General features: G+C 39.8%; 1 protein-coding gene across 1 annotated transcript in view; it reads right to left on the bottom strand.

Moving 5' to 3' along the window:
- Nucleotides 1–10,694, bottom strand: part of FRYL (FRY like transcription coactivator) — a 165,233-nt gene extending 154,539 nt beyond the window's left edge. The window contains exon 1 of the mRNA XM_056855634.1: nucleotides 10,506–10,694. Coding sequence (XP_056711612.1) covers nucleotides 10,506–10,680 — 175 coding nt within the window. The 5' untranslated portion in view covers nucleotides 10,681–10,694. The remainder of the gene's footprint in view (nucleotides 1–10,505) is intronic.
- Nucleotides 10,695–18,380: the final 7,686 nt, after the last annotated feature.

Below are 18,380 nucleotides of genomic sequence, written 5' to 3'. Positions count from 1 at the left end.
TCCTCTACGAGGGGCATTCAACCTACCCAGGTGTTGGCTAGTTTCATATCCACGACAGAGGTTTTATGGCTCACTCCCCTCCAGTGGTCCATGTCCCCAAGGGGGGCCTGCCCCACAGTGAGGGTTCAGGACTTGTAGCCAAGGAACAATTTGTTTTTGTTTGCTTGATTTAGAGAATCTCAAGACACAGCAAAGAGCTGACATGCATCTAAATGAAAAACCTTTCATATTTAGTTTACTACAGGTATATTATATAGGTTTAGCAGTCCAAACATCAGCATATTAACACAGAGAAAGGCTGTATCTACTATATCCATTATTTATAATCTGCAGACAATTGATTTTGCTTCAAAAGAATATTTTATGCTGGAGGGAACTATGGAATAGTACTGGTAAGATCCTCTGCAGAGCCTGGAATCTAAACTGTCACCTCTCCTTTTGCAAGGAACTGTGCCAGAAAACACACACACAAGCACGTAATAATTCAGATCTTAAGAAAGCATTATCTTACATGGGAACCAGGAAGCGGATATTGTAGTTGCCTTTGCTTATCTAGATCACCCATTTATCTTAAACAAAATAGTCTGCCTTTCAAAAGCTTAATGTTCAAGAATTAGCATGCAAGGAGGAACACCCATGATGTAGCTGCCTCAGCCAAGATAATATACTTACAGCTGCTGCTCCATGACTTTAGCAAGGATTTGATGTTAATTTCAAAAAGCACAGAATCCTGTAGGCTCAACATCATGCTTCAGAGAGCTGCTGCTGCAGCGGCTACAATTTTGTTGGTATGGCTTGTCTAACGGTCATCCCCTTTTTGCTCTCAGGCAACAGAGTTTTGGCCCACAGCACCGGCACTTCATTACCATGCAGTCTCCGAGTGACGCACAACTATAGTGGAAATGCTGCTGAATGCAGATGAACTCTCCAGTGAGGAAAATAAAGCTTATACGTTTGTCATGAGTACCCTGAAGGACATCTTCATATTTCCTGAGGCTGGCACACATCAATCCCACATGCAAGAACAAAATTAGAAAAACAGCAATTTGATTTATAGCTTTTGGTTGGTCACCTTGCTTTTTAGTACACACACGCCCAGGTAAGAGTTTAGAACTTCAGACTGCAATGTATTGCAGTAGCTCTAATTGTTGCTAGAAGAAAAATGGATAATCAAAAAAGAGCCTGTCTGTAAACTGCAAACAAAATATATTGTTACTCTATATTAGATTCCAACTTCAGCATTGCTATTGTTTTGCATATCTTTAGAATAAATGCAATAATTCCATTTAGCCAGTCAATAAACAGCAACTTCTCAGACTGCTTGTGAAGATGAAGAGTATAACATCCTGTTTAATCCACTGGGGATAATGCCAGCTAATGGAATGGGAGGGGCAAGGTTACTGTAACTACTGGCTTTCTAAAATTACTTAGTATAACATTTTTCCTGACTCTCAAGTATCTGATGCATCATTTCCGAAACACAGTGCTCACTTAAGACACACGCACGCACACACAGAAATGGAAGTATTCTACTTAGTGCCAACAAATATAATTTCTGGTTACTGTAACTCCGGATAAAAGAGACTTGACATTGTTCAACAAGGTTTTATTTTTTAACCTTGTCTGGGTACTTTGTAACTCTTCTGAGCTCCCTCATGACAAACAAATAGATGAAGAGGTTCCAGTGCACCTAAAATGCTAGGGCACATCTTTCATTGGTAGCAACGTTCCCATTTCAGAAGAAACAGGAAAGTAAACCAGGTGTACCAGATCCTGACTCATATGTAAAAAGGAGACCACTTTTAAAAAGAAGGTAGTGTCCAGTCTCATAATTTCCTTGTCAGGATGAAAAGATAAGGCAGGTTTGATTGCAAAAGAGAGAGCTTACTTGCTCTTCTTGCCAATATAATAGTTACTAAAATGATAGTCTTGATGGATAGTAGCCAAAGATTACATGTTGCCATGCGTTCAAAAGGGACTTCTCATTACCAATGGAAAAACACAAACATCAATTTGAAGAGCAGTCCGTGAATAGGTAGGTAAGCTTTTCTTCTTCTTAAATGTGCAATCTGTATTCACATTCACTCAAAGAACTGTTTGGACATTTCAAAAGACATACTGGAAGTGTTGGGTAATAGCTCTACAATCCAGAAGGAGTGATAACTGGTGGAAAGAACATTAACAATGTGAGATATGCAGATGATACCACATTACTGGCAGAAAATAGTGACGACTCAAAACGACTACTGATGAAGGTTAAACTAGAAAGTGCCAAAGGAGGATTACAGTTGAACATCAAGAAGACAAAAGTAATGAATTCTGAGAAATTACACAACTTTACGGTTGACAATAAAGAAACTGAAATTGTTCAAGATTTTCTATTCCTTGGCTGAAACATTGACTGAAAGGGAGACTGAAACCAAGGAATCAGAAGGAGATTGAGAATGGATGGGCAGCCATGAAGGAGCTAGAAAAGATCCTTTAGTGTAAGGGTGTGTTGCTGGTAACCAAGATAAAGATCTCATACTATAATATTCCCCCATTACTATGTATGGGTGTGAAAGTTGGACAATGAAGAAAGCCGACAAGAAGAAAGTTGATTCATTTTAAATGTATGGTGTTGGAGGAGACAAATAAGTAGCCTCTAGATCAAATCAAGCCTGAACTCTCTTGCAAAGGTAAAATGACTAAACTGAAGCTATTGTACTTTGGGAATATTCTGAGAAGACAAGACTCACTGGGAAAGACATGCTAGGAAAAGCTGAAGGCAGCATGAAAAGAGGAAGTCCCAGTATGAGATGGATTGACTCTATAAAGGAAGCCATAGCCCTCAGTTTACAATGCCTGAGCAAGTCAGTTAACAATAGGACATTTGGGAGGGCATTAATTCATAGGTAAAGGTAGTCCCCTGTGCAAGCACCGGGTCATTCCTGACCCATGGGGGGATGTCACATCCTGACGTTTACTAGGCAGACTATGTTTACGGGGTGGTTTGCCATTGCCTTCCCCAGTCATCTACACTTTACCCCCAGCAAGCTGGGTACTCATTTTACCGACCTCAGAAGGATGGAAGGCTGAGTCAACCTTGAGCCGGCTACTTGAAACTGACTCCCGTCGAGATCGAACTCAGGTTGTGAGCAGAGTTTTTGACTGCAGTACTGCAGTTTACCACTCTGCGCCACGGGGCTCTTCATTAATTCATTGGGTCACCATAAGTTGGAAGTGACTCGATGACACTTAACACACTAACTTAAGCAAGACTTTATGCCATTTTATTAGGGGCTGAAAACGCAGATTTACCACATTAAATGACTGCTAAATGGATTCTTAATGATAAAAATGCTAAACCAGATGCGTAGATGTGACGCAAATAGCCCAAAATATTATGCAATAGACAATTAATAGGACTGATACTATGACTCAAAGAAGTTGTCATGAAGCGCATGCATTTAGAAGCACAGGAGTGTCTTATTGACATTTCCCGGGCATATAAAAGTACATGATTCTCGTTGGCTGAACAGGAAGAGGTTTGATTTGCAATGCTACTAAAGTGCAGCTTGAGTACATCCAAGTGGCATACTCTCCCCACTTCCATCTTCAGTTAGTATTCTGTCTGAAGGCTATGTATAAAATGAATCTTGGAAACATGGAGAAATAAGGCAAACCATAGTTGCCTTGGCCAAAAGGACACGCTTGGAATGCAGTTTGTCCTTTGAAGGTGAGAAGAATGGAAAGACATACAGCAGTTAATCTGTTCAAGTGGTTCCAAAATGCATCTCCTTTCAAGCACTGACCTACTCCCACCTGGGGTAGAAACCGGGACCCTCGCAGTTTATCACTAAATCAAACATATCTTTTGTCAGGCAAATACCACTGTTTGGAAAACTAGATGAAATGTATTCTTGTCTATCCGCCATTTGCAAGCGATACAGCCTTGCCTACTTTGGGAGCCAGCCAGGACATTTTGGTGGTCTAGAAACTGAACTGCCATGAACAAAACATTGTACTGAATAAAGCTGTTCCATAACGAGCAAGTGAGGACACACAGTGTTGTGGATCCTGTTCCACCTTGTGCGTTGATGTAACATAATGCTGATCAATTTTCCATTGTGACTTAGACTGATTTGCTTTTCAGGATGGGATGAAACCATGAGAAGAGACAGAAAACATGCCTCTCCAACTCTGTGCTGGACCACGGTTGGATTAAAGAGTGGCCTTTATGCCTGTTGCCCATCCCCATAGGGATGCATCTGTGGTTAACACCAACTCCAGTAATTTCTGCATGAAGGGGTGGCTTCTCATCAAGTTGCTGCAGTTCATTCACCATTGGAGGGAGCATCAGACTATAAGGAACACATAGGGTGGGTGACTGATCTTGAAACTGGGCTGAACACCCAATGAAACCACAGTTGTAAAGGGTGCATATGCAGTCTGGTGAAGGGCATCACTGTTGTGCTAAGATGCCATAAGGCCTAATTGTCTCTGGAAAGTAAAATCAGTTGCTGGCTATGCAGAAATTCTGTGACCCAAAATGCAATGCAATTTGGTCTTCCAGAACGAATGTCCAGCCTTTCATGGCATCTAGAATTGCTCCTATGAATTGAAGATGATGGGAATGAATGAGAAAGAATTTCTTTACCATTAGTGCTAAATCTACCTGTAACCATAAGGTGAGTTGTCATTGACAAAGTAGCACACTGTAGCACACTGTAAAATGTATTAGTTAACAACCAATTGTCTACATAAGGGTACAAGAGTACATCCAAGAGAACATTTGGTAAAGTCTGAGTGATGTTGAAAAGAAGGAAGTGGTATCGAAATTGTCTGTGGCCAGTACTAAATTATTTTATTTATTTAGTGTATTTCTTATTCCAGTGGTATAGTGGTTAAGAGTGGTGGTTTGGAGCGGTGGACTCTAATCTGGAGAATCGGGTTTGATTCTCCACTCCTCCAAATGAGCGGCGGACTCTAATCTGGTGAGCCGGGTTGGCTTCCTACACATGAAGCCAGCTGGGTGACCTTGGGCTGGTCACAGCCACCTTAGAGCTCTCTCAGCCCCACCTACCTCACAGGGTCTATTGTGGGGAGGGGAAGGGGAGGTGATTGTAAGCCAGTTTGATTCTTCCTTAAGTGGTAGAGAAAGTCGGCATATAAAAACCAATTATTCTTCTTCTTATCCCCAGTGAGAACCCAAACAGGCAACTGGAAATGTGGTCATGAAGATCAAAATATCTCTGGAGCAGCATGAGGGAACTCAGCCAAGGGTGACAGGGTGGGTGGGTGGGGGAGTATTTCTTCATGTGGCATGGAAGCACCTTCTGTTCATGGATGTGGACTCTTTGCACCCAGCCATAAAATGTAGGTTTCGTTACCACAGGATTTCATCTAATCCAAATCAGGGACAATTGAGAAGTGTGCCTGTGCATGACTCCTATTATAAAACTCTATCATGCCTGTAGTCTTCACAGGATCATCTTCATACCTACCCAAGGATAATTTTGCCTAAGCTCAATAATTTACATGTTCTCTTAGATAAGGGACATTTAAAAAAAAAAGAGCTAGCAATATTTTAAATATGTGTAAGGCAAGCAAATTAGCTTGTGTAATTTGTTAGTAAGTTCTTGGCTCTTAATAGAATCAATTGATAAGATACTCTGGTAACTAGAACAGAACACTCAAACAAATTGCTTACAGCAGAACGTCCTTTATTCAAAACCTGCCTGTTTCTTTGCTTTCTGGAATATGTAAGAGAGGAAGTTCAATGTAATTCTAATTTGAGTAAACCAGCCAGTGTAAAAAAAAAACATCTATCCAACCTCAGCTGAATCACAGTAAAACAATGTTGACCTTATATGGAAATCTGCACATACATATCCATTTCTAGAAGGAAACCCTAACTCTAATGCTACCATAGATGCAAGTTTACATCTATTTGTGTCCTTAGTTGTTCTTTCAAGAAAATCTTGGTTATAACATCATGTAGTAACAAAAAGCTTCCTAACAGTACCAAAATCAATTCTAATTAATTAACATTATCTCCAACCACCTGCAGTGCTGCTGCTTCCCTATGGCTGGATCTGTTAATGTGTGAATCCAAAGCTAATCTGCATGGCTATCGTGGACTGTAGTTTGTTCTAGATTTGGATTCACACATTAATAGATCACTTCAGGTTACAATGGTTCCATATTAACATACCACACCCTCATTAGCACATTATCTTGATACTTACAGGACAATGATTAGCACATTACCTTTGATACTTTTTGCAGGACAATGATTCAGCTCAAACCCTACCCCTTTCTGACTATATATTACTCTTCCTACACACTTGACACTGAGAGACACTGTCCTTCAGTGTTACTCCTCTGAAGATGCCTGCCACAGCTGCTGGCGATACGTCAGGAAAGAAAATACCAAGACCACGGTCACACAGCCTGGATAACCTACAAAAACCAAAGAATCAAAGGTGAAAGTAGTTTCCATGTCAGCACTGCTGGCCTGACACAACAGAAGAAAGACTAAGACAGTGATGGCGAACCTTTTAGAGACCGTGTGCCCAAACTGCAACCCAAAACCCACTTAGTTATCGCCGAGTGCCAATGCGGCAATTTAACCTGAATACTGATGTTTTAGTTTAGAAAAAACAACTCATACGTTAACATCTTTTGCCTTAAAAGAAAAACACAATAACAGAGCTTTCAATGATACAAACAACTTTTTATTGAAAGGTAAAAGTTTGCATTTGGCATGCTTTTGAACAATTAATGTGATTTTTGCTGTTGTGTGCATGCTGATAATTTGTCCACCCTTGCCTCATACTTTGTAAGTTTGAGAGCAACACATGCAGCACTCAGGTCATCTGTTAGTCTGTTTCTGGTGTCAGATTTGATATAATTCAAAGCTGAAAACAGCTGCTCACAAGCATAAGATGATCCAAACAAAGTAAGGAAAGCAATCCCAAGTGCTTTCATTGACTTAAAATTATTTGGCAGAGAATTCCACACTTTAAGGATTTCATTTTCAGAACTAACTGTGCTGTCCTTTGGCATCCCTTCTATCTTCTCAAGTGTTCATTACCAAGTAGCAAGACTACCAAGAATCCCATTACAGCTTTCATCATAGAAATGACCCGTAACAGCACTCCTGGAAAATTAAAATTATCTGTTATCAAAGTCCACTCTGTAAACTCATAAACTGAGACATAATACAGAAATGTATTGCGCTCAAAAACCACCACCTTCTCACAGCTCAGATGAAACTGGGTTAAAAAAACAACACCAATATCGACTACAGTACAATGAGAATGGTCAAAGCTAATCCCTGGAATAATAAATGAACGTGTGATTCTCTTCATCCCTCAACTCCCTTTCTGAAAAGACCACACAAATTCAGATATGCATCTACTTAGTTACATAAGTAATCAGTAGCCGCAGCTACCTATTTCCTATGTATGCAATTACTGCACATTTTAGAATTTTTTTCGCAGGCTTTCATCCATGCCTATTCTTGTACAGCTCAAGCAAAGGGAAGAGGGATTCCCATGGGCTGGATCCTGCAATCTCTTCTGCTAACAGTGGTGCTGTTCTCTATTACATGGAGTTTTCCTCCCAGTGCAAAAAGCTTGCTATGTTCCTTGTGAGTTGGGGTGCCTTACTGCAGTGGAGGAAAGTGCTGTTAATGGTACGGATCCACAGGGTAGAACACTGCAGATTTTCCCTTCCTACTGCACCCCTCATGTTACATCACATGCCATTCTTGGTGGTCTCTCCACCATCAAGAATTGCATGGGGAAGGGCCTCTGGGCCCGCAAAAGAATGGTGGAAGGTGGGAAGCTACATTGCACTACTATAATTTGTCAGTTAGTTGGAGTAAAACCCAGGCTTATATGAAGTTTTTTTTAAATGTGTCTGCAAACTAGACACATGCTCAGGTTTTCCAAGACACCTGCTAATTATGTACACTAGGATAGCCCTACGCAATGCTGAAATTGTTTGTGTGAATTTAAGGCCATTAACCGACAGTTGCTGTTATAAGATATGGTGTGCATGTGTGTACAGTCACATGCGCTTCATATTTCAAAGATGAACATGCTTATCTATTTTTACAGAAGCTACATTAATTGAATAGGTGCAAAAAACTCCCATTACATACTTGAAAGCTAACATCCTTTTTTTTAAAAATGCAACATACTTCTGAAAAGTTTGGACTAAAAGTACCACCCTGCTTTCTATTCCAAGAAAGCCAAAATTGCCATAATCAAGCACATACGCAGCAGGCTCTGACGCATAAAAGCTTATGTCACAAAAGATACGTTAGTCTTTAAGATGCCACCAGGTTTCCTTGTTCTGGCTGCAGCAGCTACCAGTCTGACACAAAGTTAAGGTGTTGATGACTTTACATGCACTGATGCCAAGCTCTACATCAACCAAATCAATTACATCATAAACCTGAGAAAAATCAGCAGCAAGTACCTATTGCTGCTCATACACAGATCAGTCAAACGGCTATACAAATGCAAACCAACTTTACACAACCCAATTACTGTTATTGTCCCAGCTACAGCTACCTTTTGGATCAACAAACCCATTTTGTAGCATTGTGTATCCCAGTTTACCTGCAGTGGAAATCCTCTGCCTTCTACTGACATCCCACTGGCAATGCTATGATTCTCTGCTGTGTGCTATAAGAGCACTTCATTCCATTATCGGGATACAAAAATAGAAATAAGCAGATAATTTAAAGAGGATTCAGCTGCTGTCTTCTATTGTAAAAAGCATGATCCTAGGAGACTATAAATCTGCATTTTGTAACATGCTACCTCACACAGCAATACAAAATTGATTTGAGGACATTTCTAATGTCATAGGCAGTTTGCAACATTTAAACAGTTCAAATACAGAATTAATCTTCAGTTGCAGAATGAGAGAACTCCATGCCTGTTATCTCAATTGTTCAACCAGCTAGAACATATCTAATACAAATGTCAAAGGCCTCTCTCTCACTTTCACTGCTGAAGATTGCCACTTGAAGTCTAATTGTGTTCCAAAGTAAACCACAGTAGTGGTTTTTGTAAAGCTTAGAGGTAAACTACAGTTAATAATAACAATAATAATAACAATAATAATAATAATGAGTTGGTTTTTATATGCCGACTTTCTCTACCATTTAAGGAAGACTCAAACCAGCTTACAATCCCCTTCCCTTCCCCTCCCCACAACAGACACCCTGTGAGGTAGATGGAGCTGAGAGAGCTCTAAGAGAGCTGTAACTTGCCCAAGGTCAACCAGCTACCTTCGTGTAGGAGTTGGGAAACAAATCCAGTCCACCAGATTAGCCTCCGCCGCTCATGTGGAGGAGTGGGGAATCAAACCCGGTTCCCCAGATCAGAGTCCACTATACCACCACCATTCTTAACCACTATACTACACCACTACACCACCACTATACCACGCTGGCTCTCTCAATTACATCATAGTTTTTGGCCTGCTAATCAGTGAACCTCACACTAAATTGGTTTTGTAATTGGAACCCTTGATGAGGCTTTGCAAATTAGTCCCAATGGTTAACCACTTTTTGACTAAGTGGAGCTACTCTTGAACAATTTGGTTACAACATCTGAAGAACATCTGAGAGATAAAATATTAAGCGGCTTCCCTCACAAAAATTGTTCTATCAGTCAATACATTGAACCCAACGTTTTGTATAATGTTGGTCTCTTTTACAGTTAAATCATGTTATTTCTTTAACTCACAACACACGTTGACTAATCCGCTTAAAATGCAGAGTTTGTTTTCTCACATTGGCTGAGGTAAACTGGAAGCCACCTGTTCATATCTTACCTCTGCCACAAACACTCTCAAGGCTCAATCACCACTACAAGGAAAGGGGTCGCCATAAGTCTGCTGCGACTTGAAGGCACTTTACACACACGCACACACATCTGCCTGATACAAAGATTACCAAGATAATGTGATGCACTGACATTCTAAAGTGCCAATTATGATGCGTACCACAACATCTTAAAATTTCTCAATCTGAACAACTTCATTCCTTGAGTATTAGGAGTAGAGAAAGCTCAACACCTACAAAGGAAACTAAGCACTGGAAGACATTCAAGATCTCAGTTTACTGCTCCTCAGTAAGGAAAACTGATTGTATGTTCCATGTTAGTAAAAAAATGCTGCTCAAGTACAGTACAGTAGATTGAACCCTCACAGATCTCAAAAAAGTTCTTAAGGATATTATGCAAACTGTCTTTCCACATTGCCACACCAGATGGATGGACATGCTTTAAAGTAAAAGCAAGATTTTAAGATTTTAATGGATCTCAACTGCACTTTAGTGCCCTTCTACAGTAGACACGTCTCCACTTACAGAACCAGAAAACTGTCTGAAGCACGCCGAATTTCATGGCCCAACTAGGGCAGTCTCAGCAGAGACTACATTATTTCAAAATGTACACTTGTCTTAACACTCCCAAAAATTAAGAAACATAGATACATACTGTATTTAGAGTTCAGGGGACCAATACCATCTTCATCTATAGTCTGTCCAAATGAAAGCAGGCTGACACGCTTCATTTTCAACAGTTTTGGAGAACTTTCGCGGACAGTACTACCAACATCCACAACCACATCTCCCGCCATGACAGAAGGCACAACTTTTTTTAGGAAATCCATGTTGAGTTCTGTCTTTTCTCCAGCACTGATTAATCCTTCAGCCAAGCTGCCCAGAATGCACGTCCAGGTACTTCTGCATACTTCCCTGAAGAGGCATTAAAACTGGCCTGTTTGTGCCTACTTTACATAGTGATGTCATACCAAACCTGGGTGGTGCTCAGTGAGGCAGCTGCTGTTCTCACAGATAACAGTTTATCACTCTGAAACATTTACTGGCCCTATAAACATAGTTACCAAAGCTTCCAGTACTACGCATTGCTCAGGATCAGTTCACTGAGACAACTTTAAGTTTAAAAACAGTTCCTGTATTTTATTTGCCTCAAAAGGAATGCCAGTGAATAGCAATTTCAAGTTGCAACTAGTTTTCCATTAAAGAAGGCGAAGTCGCTGGTGTTCTGCAATGCTTTGTTATCCAAAGATGTCACATTTATGCATAAGGAAACATACACAGCTCTTATTCCTATGCCACCTTTCTACAGGTATGCTCGACACAGTTGTGAATACACAAACAAATTTTAAAAATCGCTATAATCAGCCAGATGAAGGATAAAAATCCAGCAATCAATGAGCTATTAGATTTTTTGGAGTAACTTTTCTTATTAATCCCTACTACCTAACAAGGCAAGCAGCTGGTAAGTTGTCTAACATTTTCACTGCCTCATTTGCAGCAGCGGCAAGAAGCAATTTCATTATCTGACCAATGAGTTTACAATCCAATTTTATTAAAAAAGTATACAAATAATATCAACTAGATCACTTTATACTGAAATGCCTTACAATGCTATCAGCCCCACACAAGTTTGCTTTTACAAAACTCTTGCACCTCCCTGCATATGTGCAGATTTCTTCTATCATTTTTCAACTTCTTCACTTGCACTGTTATACAATCTCCTTGATAGGAAAGATTACGGACAGATCTCAATGAAAGACTTCCTCTCCCACCCCCAGAAATGTTAGTTCTCATTCTTCAGGCCAGTTCAAACACCTGCTTGATGTACTGAAGATGAATGTGAGCATCAGTCAGCCTCACTAAAAAGCCAACTGAGATGATGGAGGGATGGAGGGATGAAATAAAGAATACTGTATTCAACTGTGCCGTTCAGCAGGCTTAAGTTTCCATGAGAGGGGGGAGGCTATTTCTCCCATTGAATGGCAAAGTGGGGGAAGGGGGAAATTGGCAGAAATTGTCATCTCCACTGAAGAAAACTTAAGTGCCTTTAAGTCTTCAGGACTGCATGGTTGGATACAGGCCAGTGTTTGATCTCTGAGAGTCCATATACCACATACAAGTCACCATTTGATATATATGCAACCCATGAGCGCTGAACATAATCCTCTACAAAACACTGTATATTAGCAGCCTCTGGTCAAATTTCTCTTGTGTAATTACACTGGTAATTCTTAGCCATATTTGCACACCTGCCAAGCAGGAAATCATCGTCAGCTTAAATCAATCTGTGAGGCTAGTATGTTAACAGCAATATGTAAACAATAAAAATGCATGTACTCCCTATTCATATATCTGCAGCTTTTTAAATGATCAAATGCTCACACAGATGAATGTGCAAACAGAACACACAACTAATGGACATCACTATTTCACACACACAAAACCTACCACAACTTTAGCTACAAATCATCTATCTGGATTTATGAGTGCTGGGTTGACTGGCCAAGCTGAATTTCATTATATGCACCATTACACATCAAGATGAATACTCTTTGCTAAGAAAAACTTACATATAAAATACTTGCACTAGCTATTTGCAACCACTGAAGTACATTGATATTTTTGCATGGTTAACCAAACACAGAATTTACATTCTGAAGTATGTTTGCCATCCTGAAAATGCACTATATTAATAGATCTTCAGTATACTTGTGACCCTGACAAGACTCCATATCTGGCCTAAGATTTAGATTTCTGTGATTATCCCTGAAATTCACACAAAATATTTTCATTAAAGCAATATGCACAATTCTACCCATTTAGATTGCAGAGATACACATTACTTCTTTACCCATAAACTGACATTGCCTTTACTTTGTACCTATTCGTCCATGTTAACACCCATTTATATAAAAGGTAATAGTTTTTAAAAGTCTCCCATAAGCATTTAAACCATAATTTCTATCACATGCAAGTCTTTCGCTTTAAGCAAATGGAACAGATAAGTAATCTCAATGCTTACAAACATCTTGTGTTGGTTCACCAACTATCAACATGTTTGGAAAAAACAGATGTGCAAGTGATTAAAAGAGCAAAGTTTGATTCAATATAAATTCTGAAACCCATTCATCTACTCTACTGGGTCCTCTAGCTATGGAAGTTCACAATTATGTATTATTTTTGAGCTGGCTACTTAGAACCATTGTGGAACATACACATAACCTTTTCTCATGCAATCGCTTCTCAACAGGTCATGAGAACAAATGCCAGCATGCAACAATAAGAACAAGATGACAATATTCCTAACAGCAGTGTCTGGTAATACAAGACTGGAGCACCTGATTGTATATCTGATGTTATTAGGTCCTATAAAAAGTGTTACCTAAGGGGGGGGGGAACGGGATTCTGAAAATGTCTTTTGAGTCCGTGCTCAACCACCAAGTTAATACAGCTCTCCAACTCCCTACTTTATGGGAATCAACTCCAGCAGTATATTTAAGAGAGATTTATATTTGCAATTTTAAAACAAGCATAAGTACATTAACATAGCAAACGGTTAAGTTCTACAATATAATTTATTCCAAATTGTGGCTTTATTGTGTTTTTCAAAAACCAGTCAACCAGGTCCAGCTTCCTCTGGATTAACTGTTAAAAGATCACAATTTGTTGCAGTAGCACAGCTATGACCACACACGACATCTCAAGAACTAGTAATCGGACTTCACCTCAAAAATTTGGTTTTATACTCCATCAGTTCTCTCCTCTTTTTAAAAAATCCAAGATGATCCTTGGAATTCAGCTACAAAGAAACCCAATAAAGTACTGAAGGTAGGGCATCCACTAGAATACTGAGCTCCCAATGAGCATGAACTCTAACCTGGATGGCCCAGGATAGATGTCAGAACTCAGAAGCAAAGTAGGGTCAGCCATGGTTAGCAACCGGATAGGAGACCACCAAGGAAGTGTGCAGTTGCTATGCAGTATGCAAAGACAGCAAATGGCAAACCACCTCTGTTTGCCTCTTGCCTTGAAAACCCTATATCAGGGGTTTCAAACGCAATTGTTACGAGGGCCGGATATAAGTGCCACTTGGTCGGGCTGGGCCATGCCTCACTACCCCAGAGTGGGGGGGGTGTAGCTGGCTCGCAGGCCAGATAAGAGCTCTCAAGGGGCCGGATCCGGCCTGTGGGCCTTATGTTTGACAACCCTGCCCTACAGGGTTGCTGTAAGTTGGTTGCAACTTGACAGCACTTTTTACTAATGAGCACGAACTTTTCATGTAGTGTAACAAACAGCTTTCTATGCAGAGGATAAGTATGTAAAGGAACTAAACATTACTTCGGAGGAAACAGGAGTTCCATGTACATAAAATGATTCTGGATTGCTGTTCTCTTAAGAAATGCGGCCCTCTAAGATTTTAGCCAGACAAAGGTCTTTCCCAGCACCTGCTACATGATTCTTTAGCAGGAGATGCTAGGGACTTTCTGCATGCACAGCACATGCTCTGCCACCAAGCCACTGCTCCTTTCTGACCCCTGCTCCAACCCAATCCCACCCCTCCTTTCTACTAAAAAAAAAATACTGGGATTGTGTCAATCTCTCATCAGGAATGCATTAATTCAAAAGGAATAGTGCCAGTTCACTTCTATTATTTTTGTACCATCTACATTATCCATCAGAATATGTTTAATTATATTTGAAGTTTTTAGTCTTCCCCACTCATAAAACTTGCATAATTTTGCTTTTACAAAACATTATTTTAATCCTGTCTTTGTAATTCTAACTTTACCCCCCCATTTCAGATGCAGAGAGCTAAAAGATGTATTATGCTGATTATAATTACAGATTACAGTATGCCATCTGCTGAAAAGGGTTCTATAAAATGGTACTGAACTGTAACCAGCTGAGCTTCACCTGCTAAAATCTAGATCTTTGTGCTGATAAAGCAATGTTCCTTATCTACAGCTTGGCTTGCCAGCATTGTGCTGATTATACATTTTAAAGGGGAACTGCAACTACATTCCTTGCACTGAGGATACTGCAAATTTTCCATTCAGGAATTAAGGAGAAAAATGCAATGTCATTCAGCCTAGTAAACAAAGGACAACAGCATATTGCAGATTACAGAAAATAAAGCACATTTCGTGACTAGCAGCAAAGAAGCTGAAATCAACACACATTTAATGGGCTCAGCCAGGACACACACATATACTGAAATATATGAATTTGTTACTGCAAGTTTCCTCCCACTCCGTGTGCCCAAGCAGAAGAATGCCCCCTCACCTCCAAGAACCAACTGCATCATGCAGGTTCTATTCTTAGCATCCCACTATGTGTTTTATCAACAGCAGTCTCTGTATAATGGCATTATAGTTTCAAATATTATTCAGGTTCTTTTAAAACAAACACCATTCACTTAAGAGTGGCATACCAAAGAGTTTTTTGTTTCAACAAGATATTTTTTTAATTTATTTAGAGAGGCTGACTGGCCCATCAAGCTAATCAGATCACCTGCAACCCCCAAATCTGTGATCCAGGAAACCAGGAGTTTCCAGCTGGGAATCAGAGTTTTAGTTTTATGGCAAATATCTTGTTTGGGAATGCTTTATTTAAAGTTTTATTTAGAACTACAAGGCTCAGTGGTCTCTAGTTTTTATTTGTGACTCGAGAGCCAGCCAAAAGCAGCAAACCAAACCATTAATACAAACTTGCTTAACTAAAAACAATAGAATCAGGAGACTTCTGTGGCAACCTCTCCCCCCAAAAAAACTTTTGTAAGGATAGGCAGAGTAGGTTATTCATTTTAACAGCCAGAATAGGTAATGTATGACTCTGGCAACTAACCCAAATTAAATCTCTAAGCTTTCAAGGAACACAACAAATATCAAAAATGTGTACGTGAGACCGGGAGACCATGCTTTACTTTAAGAGGCTGCCTAGACTGACATCTACTGGTAACATTTTAGAATACTCAAAGCAGCTTCAGAGTGAGGGCTATAGTGGAAGAAAAGAATATGAAAGGGGACCGGTCACTCAGAGATTATTTGATTTTTAATCTCACTTTTCAGCCAAAATTGACTCTCACCAAAATCAAATGAATGAAACCAAATGATATGCCACTGGAAGGGATGCTTTATTAGAGAAACACAGCCAGTTCTTAACATGCATCAAACAAAGTAAGGCAGAAAACAAGTTTGAAACAGCCAACTTCAGTCATGATCCAAAAAGGATTCATCCCACTAACAGTTGGATTTCTCAGTTAATGCTTATGATCAGTCCTTGAGGCCACAGCAAATGAAGGTCAGAAAACAGGTAAAACTACAGGCCTGAACACATTTCAGAGATTGACTGTTTCCACTCCTAAACCCTGAACAGAATTCAGCATAAAACTCATCCTTCCAATAAGTAAGCAACTCCAGAATTTGGAAGGGCAGTTTCAGAGATAAGACAGTTCATTCAAATGCACAGCAGGCTGTGGAAGAACAAATTATTTCAGAACATTTTTTGTATGTTTGCCTTTCACACAACAATCCCAGGACTCCAACTTTCAAAAAAATATTGCAACTTTAATGTCTTACATATTGTAAGAGCAGGTCTATAAATGTTACAGAGCACAGGTGTACACAGCAGTATAAAACATTACCCTGCACTTCAGCGCTGAATTCAATCAGTAATAACCCTGGACTTCAATTAAGCATATGAAACATGCATAGATATCATAATATCTAATAATGATTCTTTATTTAATATGCATCTAGCTCCATACATGCAAAATAAATGCTGTGTTCTACTCCTACTTTTGCACCGCCCAACAATATCTTCAATGCCCTGAGTTAAGCCTTCCATAAATATAAAACACACTCTACATTTCCCCATGTACATGTAAAACTATCTTCTGCTTTCAACATTTTGCTCATTAAAAAAGTATTCCTACTAGCAGAATAGAACACCACGCCTCACCTAGCTACAAGAAAGCTAGAATACGGTACAGAAAGCCAATGTACACCTTGTCATTTCTAGAGCTTTCTAAAAGGTTCGACATAAGGCCTGTGCATAGACCATGACAGGCTATGTAAATTAAAAGAAATCACCATTCAGAAGCATGAAAATGACCCTAAAAGAGACAACGAAGGGGAGAACCACACTTCTCCAATCAGGGTTATGTTTTTAAGGTTAACAGCCCGGCCATTTCAAGACCAGAGGTTGTTTTTGTTTTGTTTTTACGTTCTTCTGCTTCTCCTACGTAAACAGTACTTGGATGCCTCCATCCTGGACCAAGGCCTCACAGAGAGCCTTTCAATTTTCTTTTCCATCCATCACTTCCTATTAAGGAAAGTTCCCTTGGCTGTTACGCATTCTGATGTTTTAGCCAGGGAACTGAGAAACTAAATATTCTACATTTGCGGTAAATGAAAGGAATAAAAACCCAAAGCCTTCTGAAATGAGCAGACAATTTCAGATCACAGAAAAGAGGTAAAGATCTCTGCAATCTCCATTAAGTCCCAACTAATCCTACAACCAAAAAAAGCTTTTGAGTAGGGCTACAACACAGATCAATCAATGTGAGTAACCTGAATATGGCACAGTTACAAGTTTTAAATACTAAATTACAAAATGTGTGGCCAGTTGATAATGGAGGCATTTGCTCTTCTCTTATGTTTCTTCTAAGAAGATGCCTCCACATGCCACAGTAGTCATTAAGTAAAACAAGTTTTTTTCCAGAACTGTTTTATTCACAGGCAAATTGAATCAATGACAATATTTGTGGTTAATCAACTACAATTTCTTTAATCAGGCAAGTGTTCCTGTTTTATCTATATTGATCCCCTCCAGGGTTGCCCCACAGCAGCGAGCAACCCCTAGGAGGAACTGGGGGTGATCTAGGGATGCCAGCCTCTAGGTGGGACCTGGGGATCTCCCGGAATTACAGCTCATCTCCAGAAATTAGTTCCCCTGGAGAAGATGGACATTTTGGAGGGTGGATTCCATGACAATATACCCCAATGAGGTCCCTGTCCTACCCAGGCTCCATTCCCAAATCTCTAGAAGTTTCCCAACTTAGATCTGGCAACCCTACCCCCCATCCCCTACAAGTGGCTAGGGGGGACCGGGCAACCCTAGGTCAAGGCCTGGCACACCAGCATGCTAATGCCACTTTCAGTAACAACCGGACATGGCATCTTTAGACGGACTAGGATTTTATTTCAATTTTATGATTACAATAACAGATCAGCCAGCAATAATATGATTGGAGTCGGCAATACATAAAAGAAAATATATACATACAGTAAAAATTCATCGCCTCATTAATCTAACTTCCATGATATGTGCAGAATAAAAAGATTTAACCAGGACCTTTCTTATTAAACAGGCCAAAGAACAGAATTTAGCTGCCTTAAGAGTGGTTTAATTGGAATGATCTGGAAGGAGAAGGGACAGATAAAATTTGTCAGATCTGCCTGGAAAATTGGATGGGATTGGGGTGATAAATAAGGAATGAATGTCATTACAAAAAAAGCAAACAACATAA

The sequence above is a fragment of the Euleptes europaea genome, chromosome 9 (genome assembly GCF_029931775.1).
Source record: "Euleptes europaea isolate rEulEur1 chromosome 9, rEulEur1.hap1, whole genome shotgun sequence".
Lineage (NCBI taxonomy): Eukaryota > Metazoa > Chordata > Lepidosauria > Squamata > Sphaerodactylidae > Euleptes > Euleptes europaea.
This window is presented reverse-complemented; position numbering and strand designations above follow the sequence as displayed.